Here is a 20,493-nt window from a genome sequence, read left to right as displayed (position 1 = left end):
AAAACATTTATTGGACCAAAAAATGTGAAAAATAAATGAACTGTTCACAGATAAAATACTTTAACGACTACTGTTAAGTATAAAATAAGTGCTGCACTTAAAAAAGTTATAATGAAAATAATGTTATCAAAACATAATTGCACCATGTGAATTTTTTTTATCAAAGTTCCAATAAACCATTGGACAGTCCACCGTCCAATGTGAAAAGAATAATTATACATTTTCAGAATATCTTCCCACAATGGTAATTAAAGTGCAGCTCATTACATTTATGGCTACCATATTGCTGTGTTCTTCCACTGCATGCTTATTGAGACATGCTTACCAGAGCCATTTGACCCTCAAATTAAGGGAAGTCAACAAGCATTTATTTCTAAGGGATCCTCTGGAAATATAGCTTTCTGCGTATACAGGTCTCTACTGGCTCCCTACAAAGCTCCAAAAGATTTACAAAAATAAAGCCAACGAAGACATGTAGTGTAAAACTATACAAGTAGAAAATGTATTAAAACAGCTGAAATACTCAAGTGTATATATAAACAATGCTTGTACAAATATAGGCCGGTCTCTGGAATCGAACGGGCCGCTTCTGGACTAGGAAATGTGTGAGCCATTGGTGGAGCTGATGTTCATGACATCCTCACACATCTCCTAGTCTCGAAGGGGACTGTTCAATTTCTGGGACCAGCTTATGTTTGTATAAGCATTGTTCATATATATATATATATATATATATATATATATATATATATATATATATTACACTTGTGAGTATCTCAGCTGTTTTATAAATGTTCTACTCACATGGTTTTACATTATCTGGCTTTCTTTTATGAATATTTTAGTGCTTTTGAAGGAGCCAGTAGAGACCTGTAAACATGGAGTTCTAAATTTCCTGAGGATCCCTTCTATACGAACGCATGCTGACTTGTCTTGAATGGAGGTTAAAATGACTCTGATAAGCATGTCTCAATAAGCATCCGGTGGAAGAACATGGAGGTGTATGGGGTCTATAAATGTGAAGAGCTGCAATTTAATCACCACTGTTGGAAGATATATCGCAAATGTATAATAATTCTTTTAACATTGGATGGTGTACTGTCATATGGTTTGTTTGTTTTTTCCTATTTTTTGCACATGGTGTAATTAAGTTTTGAAATAATTCTTTGCATTATACTTTTTTTCAAGCGCAGCACTTATTTTATGATTTCTGTAATGAATATGTATCTGTTGGGGTGCTGGCAGCTGACATTGGATTGTACCCTAAAGTGCAATTTCTTCTCTAACCTGACTATTGTTAAATACTCTTACACCAGATAGTAGTCTGGAAACCCTATACCTTTAATGAAATGTGTGGGTGAAGAACAGGGTGAAGAATATTCCCTGCAGTATGCCATAAGAATAGTAGACATCACTAATGATTAGTAGAAAGCAAAGCATTTCTGCAGAAGTCCCATAAAATCTTACAACTGTAAGCCATAAGTTTAATTCAATAAAAATAATTAATAGCATGAAATGAATGTTGAATTTTTACGGTCAAGAAAGGTGTAGTTTAAGAAAGGAGAGGCAAAGCCACATGTTAAATTCCCTGGGTGCCGTCGTGCTGATCAACATACTGTAAAATATCTACTGGTTTATTTGTTTTAAACGTCTGTGCTTATAAATGCTAATTGTGGTTTGCGAATGACAAAAATAAACAGCTTACACTAAAGTCAGAGCTAGTTTTACACAGGATAATCAATTTTCAAATTTGTGTTTTTATGAAGCTGAGGATATATTCAGCATTGTGTTTATCTTATTTTTGGGTTTCTTTTGTCTAAACCATTAGGCGGGTTATCGTTAACATTCAGTAAACTATGAGCCCTTCATAGAAGGCAGACAGTCTTATGATGTAACCTATATTGATTGCTCTTTTACAGGCTTAGCAGTGGATTACTATAACGAGCGACTTTACTGGGCTGACGCCAAGTTATCCATCATCAGCAGTATTCGTCTTAATGGGACAGATCCAGTTGTGGTTATCAGTAGAAAGAATGGTAATAAATATATATTTTCTGTATAGAAATGATATATCAGTGACCTTTCAAAGAAAAGAAAAATTGTCTTTCTGCCTGATCTCAACATGCCATTATGCAGCTGCTTATTTATGTTCTGGAAGAAAACGGGTATAGATAATGTTCCGAATTAAGAAGCAGGCCAGGCCCTTGGCTCGGGATATGTGTCACATGTCGGAACTATGATAGCTTGTGTAGATGGGCAGTGTGGTGTTGTGTATTGAGCTTATGTTTAAGGTCAGTTTAAGATTCCTTTAATTTCCTTCATTCTGACCTGTACTTTTTAAATAATACTTTCATTACAGTATAATATACAGACAGATGTTTAAGAGAGTTTAAAAAGTAGACATGGAATAAAACTGCCGCCTTACGCAAGCAACTTTTACCCAACTTATTTTGGGTGCTGGACTGCGGGCGGCTATCTTTTATTGGTCTTGTGTGGAATAACATTAGTCTTCTGGCACACAGGAACTGTACTCAAATCTAAATTGAGCTGTGCTTGCATATTCTCCTCTCCGAAGTGTGATATCAGCTGCTTTATGTAATGAAGCATTATTTGTAGAGTAAATCTTGCAATATTCCGTGGTAGTTAACGGGTTGAAAGCACAGTGATATATAAATGATCCCCACAGCATTTTATTTTTTAGATCTAGCCAATGTCTCACTTTTTTGTTTAGGTCAAATATGCATTTTGTTACAAACACCTAGGTTTTTATTTTACAAACCAATCAACAATTACTATTTTGTTTTCTTCTTTCTGCCACTATCAGGCCTCACCCATCCATTCAGCATTGATATCTTTGAAGATTACATCTATGGAGTAACATATGTTAACAACCTTATCTTTAAAGTGCACAAGTTTGGACATGGCCCTGTTACCAATCTTACCTGGGGAATAAACCATGTAACTGATATTGTTCTTCATCACCAGTACAAGCAGCCTGAAGGTAAGGCCATGCATGAGATAACATACTAGCTCTGTTTTATTGCATGCAAAATTGTCTCCCTTCTGGAGCACAGAATGTGACAAAGACAGGTAAGGCAAGCCATAGATGATTCGATTTTCTTTTCTTCCACCACAGGTAGAAGGAAAGAAATTCACTCAATTCCCCCCACCAATGCAATTGCTTCTGCAGCACTATTGTGTTCTGCTGGCAGGGAGCTTTTTACAGCTATAGCTGCCAGCAGTAGTTGCATGTAGAAAAAAAATCTGACAGCCTGGCTGCACCCAAGTTGATCAACAGATCAACTTGGGTACAACCAGCCTGCCCATAGATGGATCGAATCTTGGCCAGTCCCTGTGGAAGCAGCCGAGATTTGATTAATCTGTGGGCCCGGCTTAGTGTTACTAAACTCACAACAGTATAATCAGTGTGTATATGCAGTAAAGCATGCTTGTTATACTCACTGTGGAACCTAAGGGGTTAATCCTCTGCATTGTGTAAAACGGCTGTTTGATCCTGCCTTCTCTGATTCGGCCCTTCCACTGTCCCCAAACCATTTTCTGATAGAACATATGCTAGGGGACAAGCTGCACATGCTCAGTTTGGTGTGTATTGCTAGAAAGCTTTTTTTCCTTGGGAGAGTGCATGTGATCAGCACTGTCCAGACAGTCAATGGTCCTGTAGCTTTATAGAACAGTCAGAGCAGAATGAAAACTACTCCTACAAGCTTTAACCAGACACTGATAGAAGCCACAAGACTGCTCTAACTGTTGATGAGAAAAGGTATTTAGCAGTTTATATTGACTAAAAAATGTCCATGTTCTGGGAGACCAGATATAGTGAATGCAGGGTCCTGGGTTTAGTAACACTTTAAGGATTTAAACTAAATGTAAGAAATAGTACACAGCTTACATAATGCATAAGGAATTAATTTGGCTGCATTTGGTGATGGCTAATATCGTTCTAACGTTGCTTCCAATTGTGTGGTTGATGTTACTGAAAGCCCAGGTTTAATTTTTTAAAACTCAACATGTATGCTCCATGCTGATTGCAGAGCTCTAGCACTGACCTAGCAGCATACGTTTTGTACCAATGCAAAGAGTTTTACTCTTCAAGCTTTTCATCAGTGACACGCAAGGAACTACTAAGGTTCCTCTGCAGCCATCCAAGCTTTTCAGCGCTTAGTAATTAAAGAAATAATGTTTTTCATAAATGTTGGAGGCAAAGTTATTTTCACACCATAAGATCTTCTGACTCATGTAACTGTTTTCAGAGACGCTCTGTGATGTAGCAATTCTTTTATAATAGCTTACCCCTGTTATGGTGACTTGAAACATTTGTGCTTTTGTATCCCAATAATTGTGTCCTATAGAGCTCATTGAATTTGAGAAGGGGCAGCTCTACGCCTTACTCAGCTGTGTTCTTATGTTTCTTTTGTTCTGGAAAATCAAACAAGCATCAGTTCTGCCAGCTGTGTAGAAACTTTAAACCTAATCATCATAAAGAATAGTTCTTTCTCACAGAATTGTGTCTCATTAATCATGGGTTATGTTTGTTGTAGCTTTAGTGACCAATCCATGTGACCGCAAGAAGTGTGAGTGGCTGTGTTTACTTAGCCCCAGTGGACCAGTGTGCACATGTCCTAATGGAAGACGACTAGACAATGGAACATGTATCCTTATCCCATCCCCTACCCAGTCACCTGATGGTAAGAAGCACAAGGTGGCATGATCCTGTATTTATTTTTTCCTTTATGAATGAATATCTTCTGAAATTAATATTTACATCTGTTTTTTTTTAGAACCCATACCTGAATCTTGTCCTATAGAGTGTCTTAATGGAGGACAATGTTTCTTTAATGCAAGAAAACAAGCCAAATGCCGTTGCTCACCCAGCTACAGTGGAGAAAGGTGTGAGAAAGATCAGTGCAAGGACTACTGTAAAAACGGAGGAAACTGTGCACCATCACGCACAGGTAATGAATTTGGAGAAGACTAATAGATATTATAACTGCAATTCCCAAAAAGTTGGGACACTCTGTAAAATCCACACAAAAACAGAATGCATCGATTTGCAAATCTCAAAAACCCGTATGTTAATCACAATAGAAAATAGAAAACGTCAAAGGTTTCGACTAAGAACATTTTAGAAAAAAAATAGGGTCATTTTGAAATTAATGAAAGCAACGCATCTCTAAAAATTTGGGGCAGTGCAACAAAAAGCTGACAAAGTGGTACTAACAAGGAAGAGCTGGAAGAATATTTTGAAACTAATTAGGCTGATTGGTAACCGGTCAATAACTTGATTAGGTCTATGAGAGTCAGAATGTCTCAGAAGCAAAGATGGGCAGAGGTTCACTAATCTGTGAAAAGCTGCATCATATAATGTTTCTTAACATAAAATAAAATTTCAAAGACTTTAAATATGAAAATCATCTCCAGTACATAATATCAAAAGATTCAGAGAATCTGGAGAAATCTCTGTGCGTAAGGGACAAAGCAGTAACTCAATATTGGATGTCCATGATCATCAGGTTCTCAGACAGCACTGCATTAAATACAGGCGTGATTCTGTAATGGCCATCACTGCATTAGGACTTTTAGGCTTAGGACTACTTCTAAAAATCACTGTCTGTGAACACGGTTTGCCATGCCATCAAAACATTTAATGTAAAGCTCTTAATGCAAAGAAGAAGCCCTATCTGACCATGATCCAGAAACGACAGCATCTTCTCTTTTGGGGTTCATTAGTCCATATGGAATGAGCAGCTTGCACATCTGGAAAGTCACAGACAATGCAGAAAGATATATACAGGTTTTAAAAGCAGCCAGATTACATCTTTTTCAGGGAAGGCCTTGCATATTTCAACAGGACAATGCTAAACTGCATATTGTAGCTATGCCAACAGCATGGCTCCATAGTAGAGTCCAGGTGTTAAACTGGCCTGCCTGCAGTCCAGACCTTTCACTGATTGAAAATAGTTGGTGCATCTTGAAATGAAAAATGTGACCGAGAAGACCAAGGACCATTGAGCAGTTAGAATTCTATATCAGGCAAGAGTAGGACAACATTCCTCCCCCAAAACTCCAGCAACTGGTCTCCTCAGTTCCGAGATGTTTACAGAGTGTTACTAAAAGAAGCGGGGAAGCTACACTATTCTTTTTTTTTTTATATATAAAATTGTATATTTTTTTCAGTTTATACATATGATATGTTTTCTATTTTCTACTGTACATAAAATAAGGGTTTATGAGCTTTGAAAATCATGGCATTCTGTTTTATATGTAGAAATTTACAGTGTCAATGCTAAAGCGTGCTAGAGAAGTTCAGCAAAATGTTTCTTCAGACAGGAAGTGATGGTAAACGTTTAACAAAAAATGCATACAGAAATATTAATGCAATCATTGGTGATTTGAATTCGATATTACATTTCATTCAGGAATTTTAAAATATGTCCAGGCAAAACATTGTTTCGTTTTAGAGAGAGTGGGGGGAGGGATTAGAACCCTATAATATAGGGCTCCATTCGAGGTATTCTCTCATTTTAATGTCACTGGGACAAAAACTGCAAGTTACCCAGACATTTTCAAAATAGAAGAAACAATTAGACATAATTAAAATGGATTTAAAAAACTACAGTTATCTCAAAGAAAGCAGTTGGGTAATTTTTTATTCCATCATTTCATGGACCAATAAAGCCACCATTTTATGTCTTCAATTGCTCAATGGCTTTGACAATAATATGACATCAAAAATGTGTTTGCTTGATAAAACTACCACATGTATGGCCAACTTAAGAAAGATGGGACCAAAAAGTCACTATTAGCACAGCATATGTAGCTAATGAATAAATATAACTAGAATTGTAAAATGAATAAATGTAACTGCCTTACTTACAGATATGATTACAAACCATAAAGATTTTTCAATACTTTTTAAGCAGAATTTATATTTAAATTTTCTCTTCTCCTTTTTTTTTTTTTCTTGTTTAGGCTTACCAACATGCCGCTGCTTAACTGGATTTACTGGTCCTACATGTGAGCAGCAAGTGTGCACACCAAACTATTGTCAAAACAATGCCACTTGTTCTGTGAACTTGGGCAACCAACCCAGCTGTCGCTGCCTCGCTGATTACATTGGGGACAAATGTCAATACCGTAAGAAGTTTATACATTGTATGGTCATGTGTAGGCTACAGCTTCTATAAACCAGGAATAGTGTTTGTATTTCTTTGTAAAAAAAAAATACTGCTCTCCAGCTTATTGGGTCAAATAATATATTCTAGTGTAGATGTAAGGGTTAATCATTCCTCTATACAGAACTCCAGAGCCACATAAGATTCCATCAGCCCAGCAGAAGCTGATGAAGTGTACATTGCCCACCATATATACCCATTGCTGGCTTTGATATCTGGTCCATTAGAAAGATTTGTTATTGGTATTTTTTCCCCACATAGCAGGGTAAACCTGCATGTCTTTATATTTGCTGAAAGACACAATAGCTGCACCAGTGGTGCAAGCTTGACTGCCAAAATGTAAATGTTTAAAACAAAAATGGTGGGACTGTGGCTACAATGGTATTCAGAAAGCATATGTGGTATACAGGTCTGCTTCTGCTGCTGTTTCATTTTGTACAACTTTTCACATTGCTCTGCTATTAATGGGTTCAAACTCTGCCACCTACTCTTGAAAATTCTTCCAGTAATGCCTAAGGGGAAAAACCTGCATATCTTAATCGTACAACACAGTACACAGGCAGAGTAATCCTAAACCTTGGGTTAATGGCTTGTACCTTCAGGTGACTAGACTTTGGCAAAGCTTTTAAGGACACCCCCTGGGCACCTCCCCACTAACTCAGTCAATAACAAATAGAGTGGGCAATCTATGACGATTGTATCACTCTCGATTTGTATCACGATGCTTCACTGCTGTTCTACTCTCATGTCAGGGTCAACACATTCTTTACAACACATAAGGTTGACGGAACATTCTCCTTGTACACTATTAACACCTTTTTATTAGAAAGATTAAATCCTACTTACAAAGCCACTAGTCTTGCAAGCATTTAAACGGATACACATACAGCATATACACCTGTTGGAGACCGGCACGCAAAATAAAGATGAACAAATATAAGCGTTCCCTTTTCACATGCACCCACCGCCGTTTTTTTGAATGGCAAGAACGCGGTGACGTCATGGACTAGCATGCACTTGTCACATTCAATGCCATCGCCATCTTGCTACAGCTACACCCTACACTGCCCTTTTAAGCTACTGCGCATGTGTCGAAGTCTCATCGAGCATGCGCGCGCTTACCGGGGACAGGTAAGCATATATACACGCTCATTTTTTTTCGTCAGAAAAAAACTGCCATGAATTCCAATGAGAAAATAGAGAGCAGGTTTTCTATTTTTCTCGTCGAGATTCCTGGCAGTTTTCTCGACTAGAAACCATACACACGCACGGTTTTCTCGGCAAAAAGCTCTCCCAGCACCTTTCTTGCCGAGAAAACCATGCATGTGTATGAGGCCTTAGACTCATATTTTGATATAGGGTGCAGGCATTGGTCAGTCAACATTAAAACATTAAAATGGCAGGAAAGTAGAAACTTGTTAATACCTCCAAAATACATACAGGTTGGGTGTTTGGCTCAGGACCTCAACCAATAAACTGCTTTTAGAAAAGTCATCTCGCAGCTGCTGCTGTACTCGGTGGTGCTGATTTTTGTCTCTATACCATTGCAGCGCACAAACCTGTTGCTAAATCAGAACTGCATGTTGGAACTCTGCAGGTGCTTTTTATCTCTTTAAGGGTTTTGTGCAGGGAGATCCCTACACGTCTGCATTGGAGCACGACACATAGAAGGGGCTTGCACTTTTGTGCTGAAATAAACTTTCATCTCTAAATATAATAGTGCTTTGTGATTTGCACTTTGCTTCAGTTTGTGAGTACTTGAAAATCTAACAAAAGACTTGTGTGTTATAGGAAAATGTTACGGTTACTGTGATAATGATGGCGTCTGCCAGCTCAGTGCTAATGGGACCAGGCAGTGCCACTGTACACCACTCTTTGAAGGCAGCCGATGTGAAAAGAACAGATGCGACCGATGCAAGGATGGAAGATGCAGCTTAAAAAGTGGCGATGTTTTATGCGTGTAAGTCTTGCAGAATATAGGGAATCCTATGCCCTTATCATAACCAAGGAGAATATATTGCTAGGCTATAGATTAGGCCTACAGTAAAGCACATCAGAGGCCTTTAATGGTTTCTCCCTCCGATAATGACTGCTGTATACCATTAATGCACACTCACTAAGAGAAGAACTTAATGCAAAACCATTATGGACAAAGTAAGGAAGGGTTATAATCCCTGGGTTTTAGTTCTGCCATTGAGTCCCTTTGGCTAAATTTCCCTTTGCTTCTTGTCTCATAGTCAACACAGTTAGTGAGAAGAAATCCCTCCAAAGTGGGGGAATTTCAGGTTGCCTAAACTAGTGTCCCCACTGGAAGATTTCCCCTTTGTACCTGTTATAGTGACCCAAAATTTGAGATTTTCTTTCACTTTAAATGATAATGGTAAACAAGACAAATGGAGAGAGTGAATCTCCCAAACAGAAGCACAGACAGCATTAAAAACCCAACAAGTAATTTAATTCCTCACCACTTTTTCCAAAACAAAACAAAAAACAGTTTTGCATTACACATATTTTACAGTAGCGTAACTCCCAAGATGCTTTATTAGATAGCTGTGTGCTCCGCTGTTTTACAAAAAAAATCAAAGTGTAAGTATTAATACTATTGCATTTAAATTGACCCCATAATATAAACTCAATGCAGTTTCAAAGATCATTATTCATACCTCTTTTGTATGCATGTGGAAGATGAAATATAAAAATAAATCAGTAAAGTGTAGTGTTGCAGCTGTTTGGCATATGATAGTCTGTGATCAAATCAATACTATTCTTAATTTATGTATGGTTGACGGTTACCATTTACATTTCATAATTTTGAAGGTGTACTGATGGACGTGTCGCCAAGTCTTGCTTGACATGTGACAATTACTGTCTGAATGGAGGAATATGCAGTATTAACCGTTACACAGAGATGCCAGATTGCCAGTAAGTACCAAGCTGGAATTGGGAAATTAGTCTCAATGCTAACATTACAAAGTGCATGTCAGGGCAAAGTTAAAATGATCATATGCAGTACATCTATACACATGTCCCGCGATGTATAGTCCCTTCAGAAACGATGTACAGAAAATACCTATTGATTTTGCCAGAAACACAGTGATATGCTAACTTCCTTTTAAATAAGCTGTGAGCTGCATCTGCTGCACTAAAATCCAAAGCAGTATTGTCAGTCCAGGGTGATTTCTCGCTGAGTGAGAAGTTGGGGGTATTAAGTAGTCCAGCAAGAAAGAACTGGGCAGGATTATTGGCACTGGTTAAAAAATTTAAGCAGAACTACACTGCATCTAAGTACCAAAAACGCTATTTAATGCATTTTTAATGTTCAGTACAAACTCACCCATCCATCCATGTCTCCATGCTTGATTATGCTGAGAAATCACTTTGAAGCATTTCTGGCTGTGGCCATCTTGAATAAGGGCTGATGATTTCATATAGCATGGGTCAGCAGCCAGTCGATCGCAGGCTACCTGTCAACCGCAGGGAGGTGACAGGTAGGCTGGGAACAGGTCTGCTCCACCTTCTACTGCTAGCTGCTGGTTTCTGCCCTCAGGCTCCTCCGCCTAGCTTTCAGTCCTCCTCTCTCCCTCCCCTTTTGCCTCCTCCACTGCTGTCATCAGTGGATAGCAGAGAGCGAGAGGCAGCACGGGACAGAGGGCGGGCGGAGGAGCTGGCCAAGTTAACTTTTTTAGTTAACTCGCAGGTGATTGGTTGCTAGGTCCTAAGCAATCAATCACCAGCTTGTTAATATGAAAAGTCACTCGGCCAGCTCCTGCTCCCGCCCCGTCTAGAACTGTGCTGCTTCTCAGTCTCATGTATACAGGTAGGATGCAATGGAACACTGCTATGGGAGGGGGGGGGGGGAGAGGACACTACTCGGGGGGGGGGGGTGATGTGAAGGGGGCAGTGCCACCCCCATAGCAGTGTCCTCTGTACCCTTCACATCACACACACCCCCCATCCAAGCATTCTGAGGGTAAGGCACTAGTGATCCCTGCATTCTGAGGGTAATGCACTCCTGAACCCTGCATTCTGAGCATAGAGCACTCCCAAACCCTGCATTCTCTCTTGTAATTTTTTTTTTGCGTTTGCCATCTATTTGGGGTTAACAATGCATCACCACCTGCAGTAGATCACAAAGGCAGTGCATTTTGAACAGTGCAGGAAACACTAATGGAGCGTGCCTTCCTGGCATTGTGTTCTGGTGTGAACCAGCCTTAATAGGACACTGTTTACAGATCAGATCAGATGTGTGAAACGCATTTGGTGTCCCTGCTCAATTTTGATCGTCAGCAATAAAAGGCACTATTGCAAACTTTGGATGTGCAGCCATTTCTTTTTACAGAGGCGCGCCAGGGCTAGCACTCCTACTTGGTTCCAATCAAGGTATTGCACACACCTGGAGCAGCAGATTCTTCTTCTTTTAATAGGACACTGTGCCTGGTGATCTTTGACTTCTTCAGTTGTTGTTCAAGTAGATCTCCACCTCTCTAAGGTTGCCTACCCCTGATTGTAGCATTTACATCCTGGAATCCATCTGCCCTTAGCTCAGGCATGCAGGCAGAAGGGTATGCTTAGCTGAGAAACCCCCTCCTGAAGACTCATGGGATGTATAACATCATACTTCCTAGGCTTGGAAACCAAAAAGTAACTGATGACATGTAAAATAAAGTTAAAAACAAGCGAATATGATATATTTTCCTATCTATTAATGCTAGCAGCATAAGGATTACAAACAGTGTTGATTGAGAGAGTGAAGCTCCACTTTGAGACAAAACATGAGGAAAAAATTATGTATCGCATTTATTTTTTGCCTAGACATACACTGCAAAACCATTTTTAGGATTTTATAGTTGCAGGGGAGCTGTTGCATTATTTTTTTGAAAGCAGGTGATAAATCTACTATATTCACAACGCCCACATCAAAACACTTGGAATGTGAGTTTCATGATTTCAAAGACTGATGTTCAACTACAGGTTGCATGTTTTGAGTTACAGAGGAGATCTAGGGCTAGAATTATTGCTCTCGCTGTACAGATCGCGGCGATGCCTCACATGTGTGGTTTAAACACTGTTTTCATATGCGGGTGCTGCTCACGTATGCGTTTGCTTCTGCACACAAGCTCGGCTGGACGGGGCACGTTCATTTTATTTTTTATTATTTTACCCTTTATTTTTTATTTTTGCACTGTTCTTTTAAAAGAAAAATTGTGTCACTTATATTCCTATTACAAGGAATGTAAACATCCCTTGTAATAGGACCAGATCTCTTAAATGTCAGATCTGGGGTCAAAAAGACATCAGATCTCAATAAAATAAATAAAAATGTATTGTCATTTGAAAAAAATGAAAAAATAAATGTTTCCTTTTAAGAGCTAGCTATGGGCGGAAGTGACATTTTGACGTTGCTTCCGCCCTGCAATGGTATGGAGATGTGTGGGGGGCATCTTCCCCTCACTCATCTCCACACCAAGCAACAGAGAGGACCTGATCGCCTCCACCGATTCCAATGGCTCCGGTAAGCGGTGGAGGGCACCGGAGAGTGGCAGGAGGGGGGGCCTTTCCCACCGCCAATAAGTGTTCTTGCGGCAAATCCGCCACAGAGGCCACTTTTACTGCTCACTAAAGAAGAGGATATCTGGGTTATGGCAGCTACGTCAACCTTTGTTACAGAGATGTGGAGGGTGAGGATGTTCTGTAGTCCAGTTAAGGAGAACCGGGCAAGGCTGACATCACTACTTGGGATTTCAGTGCAGCAGATACATATTTATTAGGCTCAAACAGGAAGTTAGCATCTCACTGTATTTCTGTCAGATCAACTGGTATTTTTCTTTACTTGCAGCCACCTTGAAGGGATAAAACAGGGAAATATGTATGTACAGTATTTCATAAATGTACTGCAATTTTTTATTTTGTTTTGACAAGACATATACTTTAAAGAAAATTGTGTTCACAAAAAATATGATCCTCATTTAAAATAAACCTAGAGGACTGAGATACTATTGCCAGAAAAGATCTGTGTGTTCTGCGTGATAATAATGCAGACACTGTAAGAAGATATGTATCCTGTAATGATCATTTGTTATGTGATATACAGCTTATATTTACAATTCCCTTTGTAGAATACTTCTTCCTATATGTGCAGTTGTTCATATAACTTTACATTATCTTTCTAGGTGTCCGTCTGATAGAACTGGTCCGACATGTGAACAGTTTGTAGGACAGTCACAACCAACATCAAGTAAGTGTATATCTTTGCAGTTTCATGCTTGGCACAAAGCTTTGCACCAAATACTATTGGGTTAGTAACTTTTAGCCTGCTCTTTGGTACACATAACTTAGATAAAGTATGTCTCATGGAGCCTCAGCGCAAAGAATTTCAAAATATGTCAATGTGCCTAGGTGTCCTTAGTGACAGACGTGGTCCAGCATTTGTACTTTTTGTAGGACAATCACAACCAACATCGAGTATGCATATATTTTCTGAATTTCATGCCTTGGCACAAAGCTTTGTAACAGATACTCATATACACATTTAGGCCTTACCTTTGGTCTTTTTTTTATGGTTAATTCTTAATTTTAAGAAAAGACTAGTAATTACATAACATGCATAGGGGCAGTACAGATCATGGAAAAAAGGACTTCCATGATAACTGGAAAGGACAACAGATCTCAAGTTTTAAACAATGTACACTGATGTTCAATACAGCATATCAAGAATTGAGCTAGATATAGTCTCTCCAACATGTGCACTGCCTCCACTGAAAAAAGAGCTGTTGTAAACAAATCTCAGGGATCTTTTGGTTTTAGAAAAGTTTTGGTGTGTTAATGAGGGATGGGGTTTATATAATGTGGAAAATAAAATTTAAACAGGATATAAAGGTTCGGAAAATGTAAGTATTGAGTAAAAGAAAGGAAGATAATAGGACAAATCTCAGCAAAGATAGTCAAAAGATAAGAGAAGAAAAGAAAAGAAAAGAGGGGAGCTGGGTGTATAATATAAATTGAAAAGAAGGGGGTAATAGAAGCTATGGGAAGGTGGTGATTGCTATATAATCATTTGTGCATGTATTCCAGCCAGTAAGACTAATGCCTTGTACACGCGATCGGAATTTCCAATGGTAAAAGTCAGACAGAATTTTTTCATCGGATATTCCGACCGTGTGTGTGCCCCATCTGAATTTTTACCACCAAAGCCCCAGCATGTCTTGCTGTGCTGTGGATGCCTGGCCTTTTGCTCCTTTAAAGCGGGGGTTCACCTGAAAAAAAAAAATGTTTTAAAGCCACCAGCTTAAACACTTACCTGTCCAAGTCGCCGGCGACTTCGGCAGCCGAAGTCGACCATCCTCATTAAGGGAATCGGGAAGTGGAGCGCTGCGGCTTCACTGCCCAGTTCCCTACTGCGCATGCGCGAGCCGCGCTGTGCAGTTCCACTGGTCCCCGTTGTGTTCTGGGAGCCGAGTGTTTCCCAGAACACAACGGGGGGTGTGTATCTGCACCCCCTCCAGCCTGAAAGGTGTCAAATGTGACACCGGAGGGGGGGGAGGGTTCCGAAAAGCGGAGGTTCACAGATGCATTTCCAGCCGCCTGTGAGTTCAAATTCAGATGCATTGCTGATCTCTGGCCTCTGGATATATCTGATACTTCAGTGTTTGTGAATACCTGATTCAGGCTTAACAGCCATTGGAAGGAACCATAGTGTGAAGCGAAGGAACAGGTATTAAAGGGTCACTAAAGGAAAAAAAAATTTGCTGAAATGACTGTTTACAGGGTATAGAGACATAAAAGTTAACGGATTCCTTTTAAAAATTATTAAAAATAGATTAAATTCAATCATATAATGTGCCTACAGTTTCGCTTTCGTTTTTAAACTGGTTTCATGTTTCTGTGAAGTAAAGAGACCCACAGAACAAAAACAAACAAATCCAGGGCAGTGTTTTGTTTTTAAAATGAATCTGATTGGTTCTGTTAAGTTTTAGACACACAGTAATGACAGCTTAGACCACCGTGAAAAGCTCCCAGTATGATGGTTATAAGGAAATAGACAACCAGGAAGTGTGGAGATCAGAGCAGTTTTACAGCAACATCAAAGCAAAAACGAGCATGAGGACATGAAACCAGTACTGCAGTAAGGTAAAGGACGCTATTTAGCTTAAAAAAAAAAAATCCTTTAGTGATCCTTTAAGTAGGCCTGGAAGTACCAGATACCTGCGGTAGATTAGCAACATGGCATCATTTTAACACACAGGCCACTGGAATTGTAACCATATAAGCATCCTCTCTTACATGCTTAATTTTACTTGAACCCTTTGTGACAGAGTCCCTTAAATCACCCTTAACTACCGCTCAAATAAACACAGTTGAGTAAAAAACAAACAAAAATCTTTTTATATACACTTAATTTTTCATGCAGTGACTAATGCTTTCTCCTTTTGATGTATTTTCTGCAGAGACCACCTCCATTGTAATTCCAATTGTGGTAATATTGTTACTTCTTCTTCTTGGAATTGGACTATTTGCCTGGTACAGACACAGGATGAGTGGGTAAGAACAGCTCATTTATAAATGACATTAGTGATCTCTTACAATGGCTGTGTATATTTGGTAATCTAAAATATAAATGTGATAAAAACATTTTCTACATATTGTTTATTGTTACTATTGGCTACATTAAATACTGGAGATTCTCCTTGTGGTGTAAGATATGTATGAATCACACTAGTGAAAATATTTCTTGACCCCTCTTGTTTGAGCAAATTTATGATATTTACTGAAGCTATAAGAAAAATATCATATTGTGATTCGTGCAACATTGAGAGCTGCTGTCACAGTATCGTCATTTGATACCCCTTTATTGCAAAGGATGTGTTTTATACACCTGCTACAGTTCTCATATTGTAGAATTAATTTATAATATTTACTATCATTTAATAGTTACTCACATCGCAGTAATATTTGAAGACTTCCCTATATTATGCAGTGTATACTTCAGATAAAATAACACTACTGGCTATCTCTGTGTTGTGGAGTATACAATATTTACCTTGGCTGCAATAGTACTGTGTATCCCCTGTATTGCAAGGTACTGCTTATATACAGTAGTATTCTTGTGTACCCCGTTATTGTGAAGAATGCAATATTTACTCTAGACAAAGTAATACTTATAGTCTCTGTACCATGAACTAAGTCACACTTTTACCGACTATGAGCATACTACTGGGAGGCAACTATGCAGAAGTTCCACCAACAAAATTGCTGTTGGAGACTCCCCTATATTGTGAACTATATTCTATCAGCTATAATATTTCTGTAGACTTCCCTTCAATTAGTAATAGGAAATGTTTTCACAGGGCCAAAGGTTTCCAGCACCAGCGAATGACCAATGGAGCAATGAATGTAGAGATCGGCAACCCAACCTACAAAATGTATGAAGGCGAGCCAGATGATGATGTGGGAGAATTGATCGATGCAGACTTCACTTTAGACCCAGATAAGGTAAAATTGTAATTTTGATAAGGCAAATTTAAAATTTTGTTAGCCAACTAAGTGCTCCTTCATTATCACATGGACTATAATATGTGAAGCCTCTCAGTGCTTAATTCCTCTAAACACTTTCAGGCTTGGACTCATTGCTTTGGTAATGCTGCTGCTTCTCCTTAGCCTCTTTTATCCCATTCTCCATTTGCAAGCTTTAGAGTCATTTCTAGGAAGTCCTGTTTTTTTGCATTTTGTGTAAAAAATAAAGTTATTTTGGTGAGCAATGTAGGTTGATAAGCTTGAGCATTTACTGTCAACTGATAACACTGAGGGGAGTCATGCAGAGAGGAGTGTGTTGCACTAATTGAACAATATCTTTATATAAAACAATTAGCTCATTAAAGAGATATTGTCACTTTGCCTACCCTGGACGAAGTGACCATATGCACGTATATACCCCTCCCTAGCAAGGTATATTTATCTTACTTAGGTAAGCTCAGATGGTATCAGAACTGAGTAGATGTAGTAGGTCATGTGACAGTGCTAGGGCCTGATGGTTAGCCACTTAAGCCCAAGCCATGTCAAGTTGGTAAGGTCTCGTGCTTCCCACTATACCAAGAAGGCAGGGAAGGAGTGCATATTTGGTTGTATAACTTGCTGGGTAGGATGGGATATCCGCAAACACTGTTACTTTAATCTTAATAGGCAAAGTGACAGTGTCTCTTAAGGCTGGGTTCACACTATTGTGAATCGGATGCAGGTTTCCCCGCATGTCAGGAGGTTGTGACTGGCTCTCAATGGAGATGGCTCACACATCTCAGGAGCGACTCTGGAGCAAATTGCACAGGAGTCCTGTGCATCTTCTGGTCCGTTTCAGATCTGAATTCAGCCAAAAATTCAGAATGAAATTGGACCTAAAACGGTGAACAGAGATGCACCGGACTCCTGCTGTGAGCTGCTTCGTACAGCGGTGTGAACCCAGCCTTAATGTATAACTGTATAACTAAAGGCAAAACTTTTTTAACATCTTGGCTAGCGTGGAGAGGGATTAGAACACCTGTCAGGTCTTTATTGCCATCTGTGCCCCGCTAAGGACATTCATGTTCTCTATTTGGCCTGTTTACCATTATCATTGAAAGTTGAAGTAAAAGAAAATCCCCAAGTTTTGGGTTGTCCCCAGAAAAGTAATCTAGAGGAAATCTTCCAATGGAGACACTTGTTCTGGTGACCTTGGGGTCCCCAATGAATTCCCTTCATTTGTAGGGATTTCCTTTCACTTCCTGTTTGGCTATGGACAGGAAGTAAAGCGCCCATAGTTTCTCCCAAAGTTCTACAAAAAAGCACTGAGTATTAATTGACTGATTAGACAGGAAATAAACGATTGCTTGAATATGTTTCCTCAAAATCTCTTTCTCTCCTTTCAGCCAACAAACTTCACTAACCCAGTCTACGCCACATTGTACATGGGAGCACACAACAGCCGAAATTCTCTAGCAAGCACGGATGAGAAGCGAGAACTGCTGTCTCGTGGAGGAGAGGATGATTTCTCAGACCCACTGGCATAGGGATGACATTTTAGTAAAAAGAAAAAATAGATAAAAAAACTTTTAAAAATTATGGAGAAAACACACACACACACAGCCTAACGGTGTATAAAGTGTATAAATGAAGGACTACTTTTATATTGATCTCAGTATTATAAATATATTTTTTTCCTTGCCATTATTTTCTGGAACCTGTCTGAAATCCTTCAGCTCCTTGCCCATACATGCTTGGAACCTGCCTGTAATGGGACTCTGCAATAAACATAAAGTGGCACACTGCAGACAGGAGAATTGAAGAGAGAGATACTACAGAAGATAAAAAGGAAAGGCAGCTTGTATAGCAAAGAAGACAAAATTATACATCAACAAGAGGGGGTGCTTTTATATTTTCAAGGGCTGGCCTTTTAAACAAGACTGTTACGTTATTTTATTCACTTCAAGCATTATCAGAATGGTACAAAGTAAATGGAGCAAAACGTGCCAGGCGAGCTCTTTCCGTTGCTTTTGTTTTTTTTTTTTTCTTTTTTTTTTCTTTATTCATGTTTTTAGCTACAGCATACCGTAAATAACAATCATTTTACAATTTTCTTCTTTTTTTTTTTTTTTTTTAATGATGTGAAGAAGAGAGAATGTTGCCATTATTCAGGCTGAGCCTTTTGAAGAGAGAGAAAAGTATATTTCCTGGGTGTTACTGGTTTTGTACAAAGTGACTTTGAACACCTTCACTGCCACAAGTGAACCAGAAGCAACTGACTGCACGTATGTCATGCAGGAAATTAGAAAGCCTCACGTCTGAAGTCATAACCACAAAAACTCCCAAACACGGGCAACAGGGTCCATGCATCTTCCCCAACACCTGAGGAGCTTCTTCTACAAATCTTACTGTGCCTGCTTACTGGAGAACCAGATGAACAATCCCTTTTCTAGCTGGAGGAAGGACTCCCCCCACCCAAATGAATGTGTTTTAGCTAATTAAAAAAAAAAAAACTGCATTTTGCTTCCAACAGCTTCAAGTTTTTTAGCGTTTAAGGGCTTTTGTATTCTGTTACTTTGGTTCTGCTGCAGTCATCTTCAGTACTATACAAGTCTAGAAGAAAATGTTTATTTGTTTTATTATCCGTCAGAATCCAGAAAAAAAGAGGGGTGGATGACGGGGAGATTGAAATGATTGTGTATTTTAAAAGCAATGCTATGTAATCTCCAAAAAAAATGAATGTGCCCAGGTGTTTTTATTCTCATTTTATGTATTTTTCCCAAACCCAAATTTTTAAGAAAATCTGACTTTTCTGTTTTTCGACCTTCAATGATAAATTCACCTTTGTAACACTCTTCTCACTAAAAACCCTTTTTTATTTTATTGTTATTGTTAACGTCTTAATTGTGATATGAGACTTTATTTTAAACCCACAAGCCTTCACATAGAACACTTTGGTTATGGATAGCTCACAGGAGCAAAGTAGGTGCACCTTAACAGGTTATCTTAAATTATTTTTAAGAATAGTTTGTGTCTGTGGCGTTGCAACCTTTTAAGTGTGTCTGTCAATTAGGTTGGGTGGAGAGTCATTTTATCACTGAATTAGAAAACCAGAACAACGGTACAAAAAAAGACAAAAAATAATGGCTAATGGGAAGTTTGGCAATTCCCTAATTTGCACAGTAATATGGAAATAAAACATTTATTCAGAAAACCACAGTGCTTTTTAATAATGCACCATGTGTATTTTAAACAAAGGACTGCAAAGTTTTAATACGTTTTTATCACTGAGGTACGTTGCGTCTCATCTTACTGTTGTCTTTATTAAATAGCTGCCTTCAGCTGACAAAATGTCTACTTTGCCTGTGTACATGGCAGGTGTGATAGAAGTAAATGTCTATTAGTTATTTGTGTGATCACTTTTTTTTTTCCTGCCTGGTGGCCTTGCAGCACAAAGTTGTACTGACAGTGTAGGGGGTTTACCTGCCTTCAGCTGCCTTGTTGTGTCATGAGTTTACATCACCTTTCCTTTTTTATTTTTTTCTCCTTTTTTTTTTTAATCTTTCCCCCACAGGAAATGTCCTTTGTAGCTACAGTACAGCAGAATATTATTGCTGAAAACTTGGCCTTGCTGGAAGTTATAGGGGATTGGGCAGAAATCCTGGTCAGGTTTGGGTGGCAGTGTGAGAACAGTGCCACATTAATACTGACACGTTTCACCAAGTGATTCTGCTTTAGCATAAGGTTTTAATTAATTTTTCACAATACGTTTTTGAATTTGCACATAGAGCAGCACAGTATTACAGGGAGA

General features: G+C 38.9%; 1 protein-coding gene across 1 annotated transcript in view; it reads left to right on the top strand.

Moving 5' to 3' along the window:
- Nucleotides 1-20,089, top strand: part of LRP1 (LDL receptor related protein 1) — a 447,299-nt gene extending 427,210 nt beyond the window's left edge. The window contains exons 79-89 of the mRNA XM_040340947.1: nucleotides 1,920-2,036; nucleotides 2,825-3,001; nucleotides 4,560-4,706; nucleotides 4,800-4,973; nucleotides 6,991-7,155; nucleotides 8,985-9,153; nucleotides 10,011-10,115; nucleotides 13,364-13,428; nucleotides 15,638-15,731; nucleotides 16,538-16,682; nucleotides 18,089-20,089. Of these exons, the coding sequence (XP_040196881.1) occupies nucleotides 1,920-2,036; nucleotides 2,825-3,001; nucleotides 4,560-4,706; nucleotides 4,800-4,973; nucleotides 6,991-7,155; nucleotides 8,985-9,153; nucleotides 10,011-10,115; nucleotides 13,364-13,428; nucleotides 15,638-15,731; nucleotides 16,538-16,682; nucleotides 18,089-18,229 (1,499 nt within the window). The 3' untranslated portion in view covers nucleotides 18,230-20,089. The remainder of the gene's footprint in view (nucleotides 1-1,919; nucleotides 2,037-2,824; nucleotides 3,002-4,559; nucleotides 4,707-4,799; nucleotides 4,974-6,990; nucleotides 7,156-8,984; nucleotides 9,154-10,010; nucleotides 10,116-13,363; nucleotides 13,429-15,637; nucleotides 15,732-16,537; nucleotides 16,683-18,088) is intronic.
- Nucleotides 20,090-20,493: the final 404 nt, after the last annotated feature.

This window comes from Rana temporaria, chromosome 2, assembly GCF_905171775.1.
Source record: "Rana temporaria chromosome 2, aRanTem1.1, whole genome shotgun sequence".
NCBI lineage: Eukaryota > Metazoa > Chordata > Amphibia > Anura > Ranidae > Rana > Rana temporaria.
This window is presented reverse-complemented; position numbering and strand designations above follow the sequence as displayed.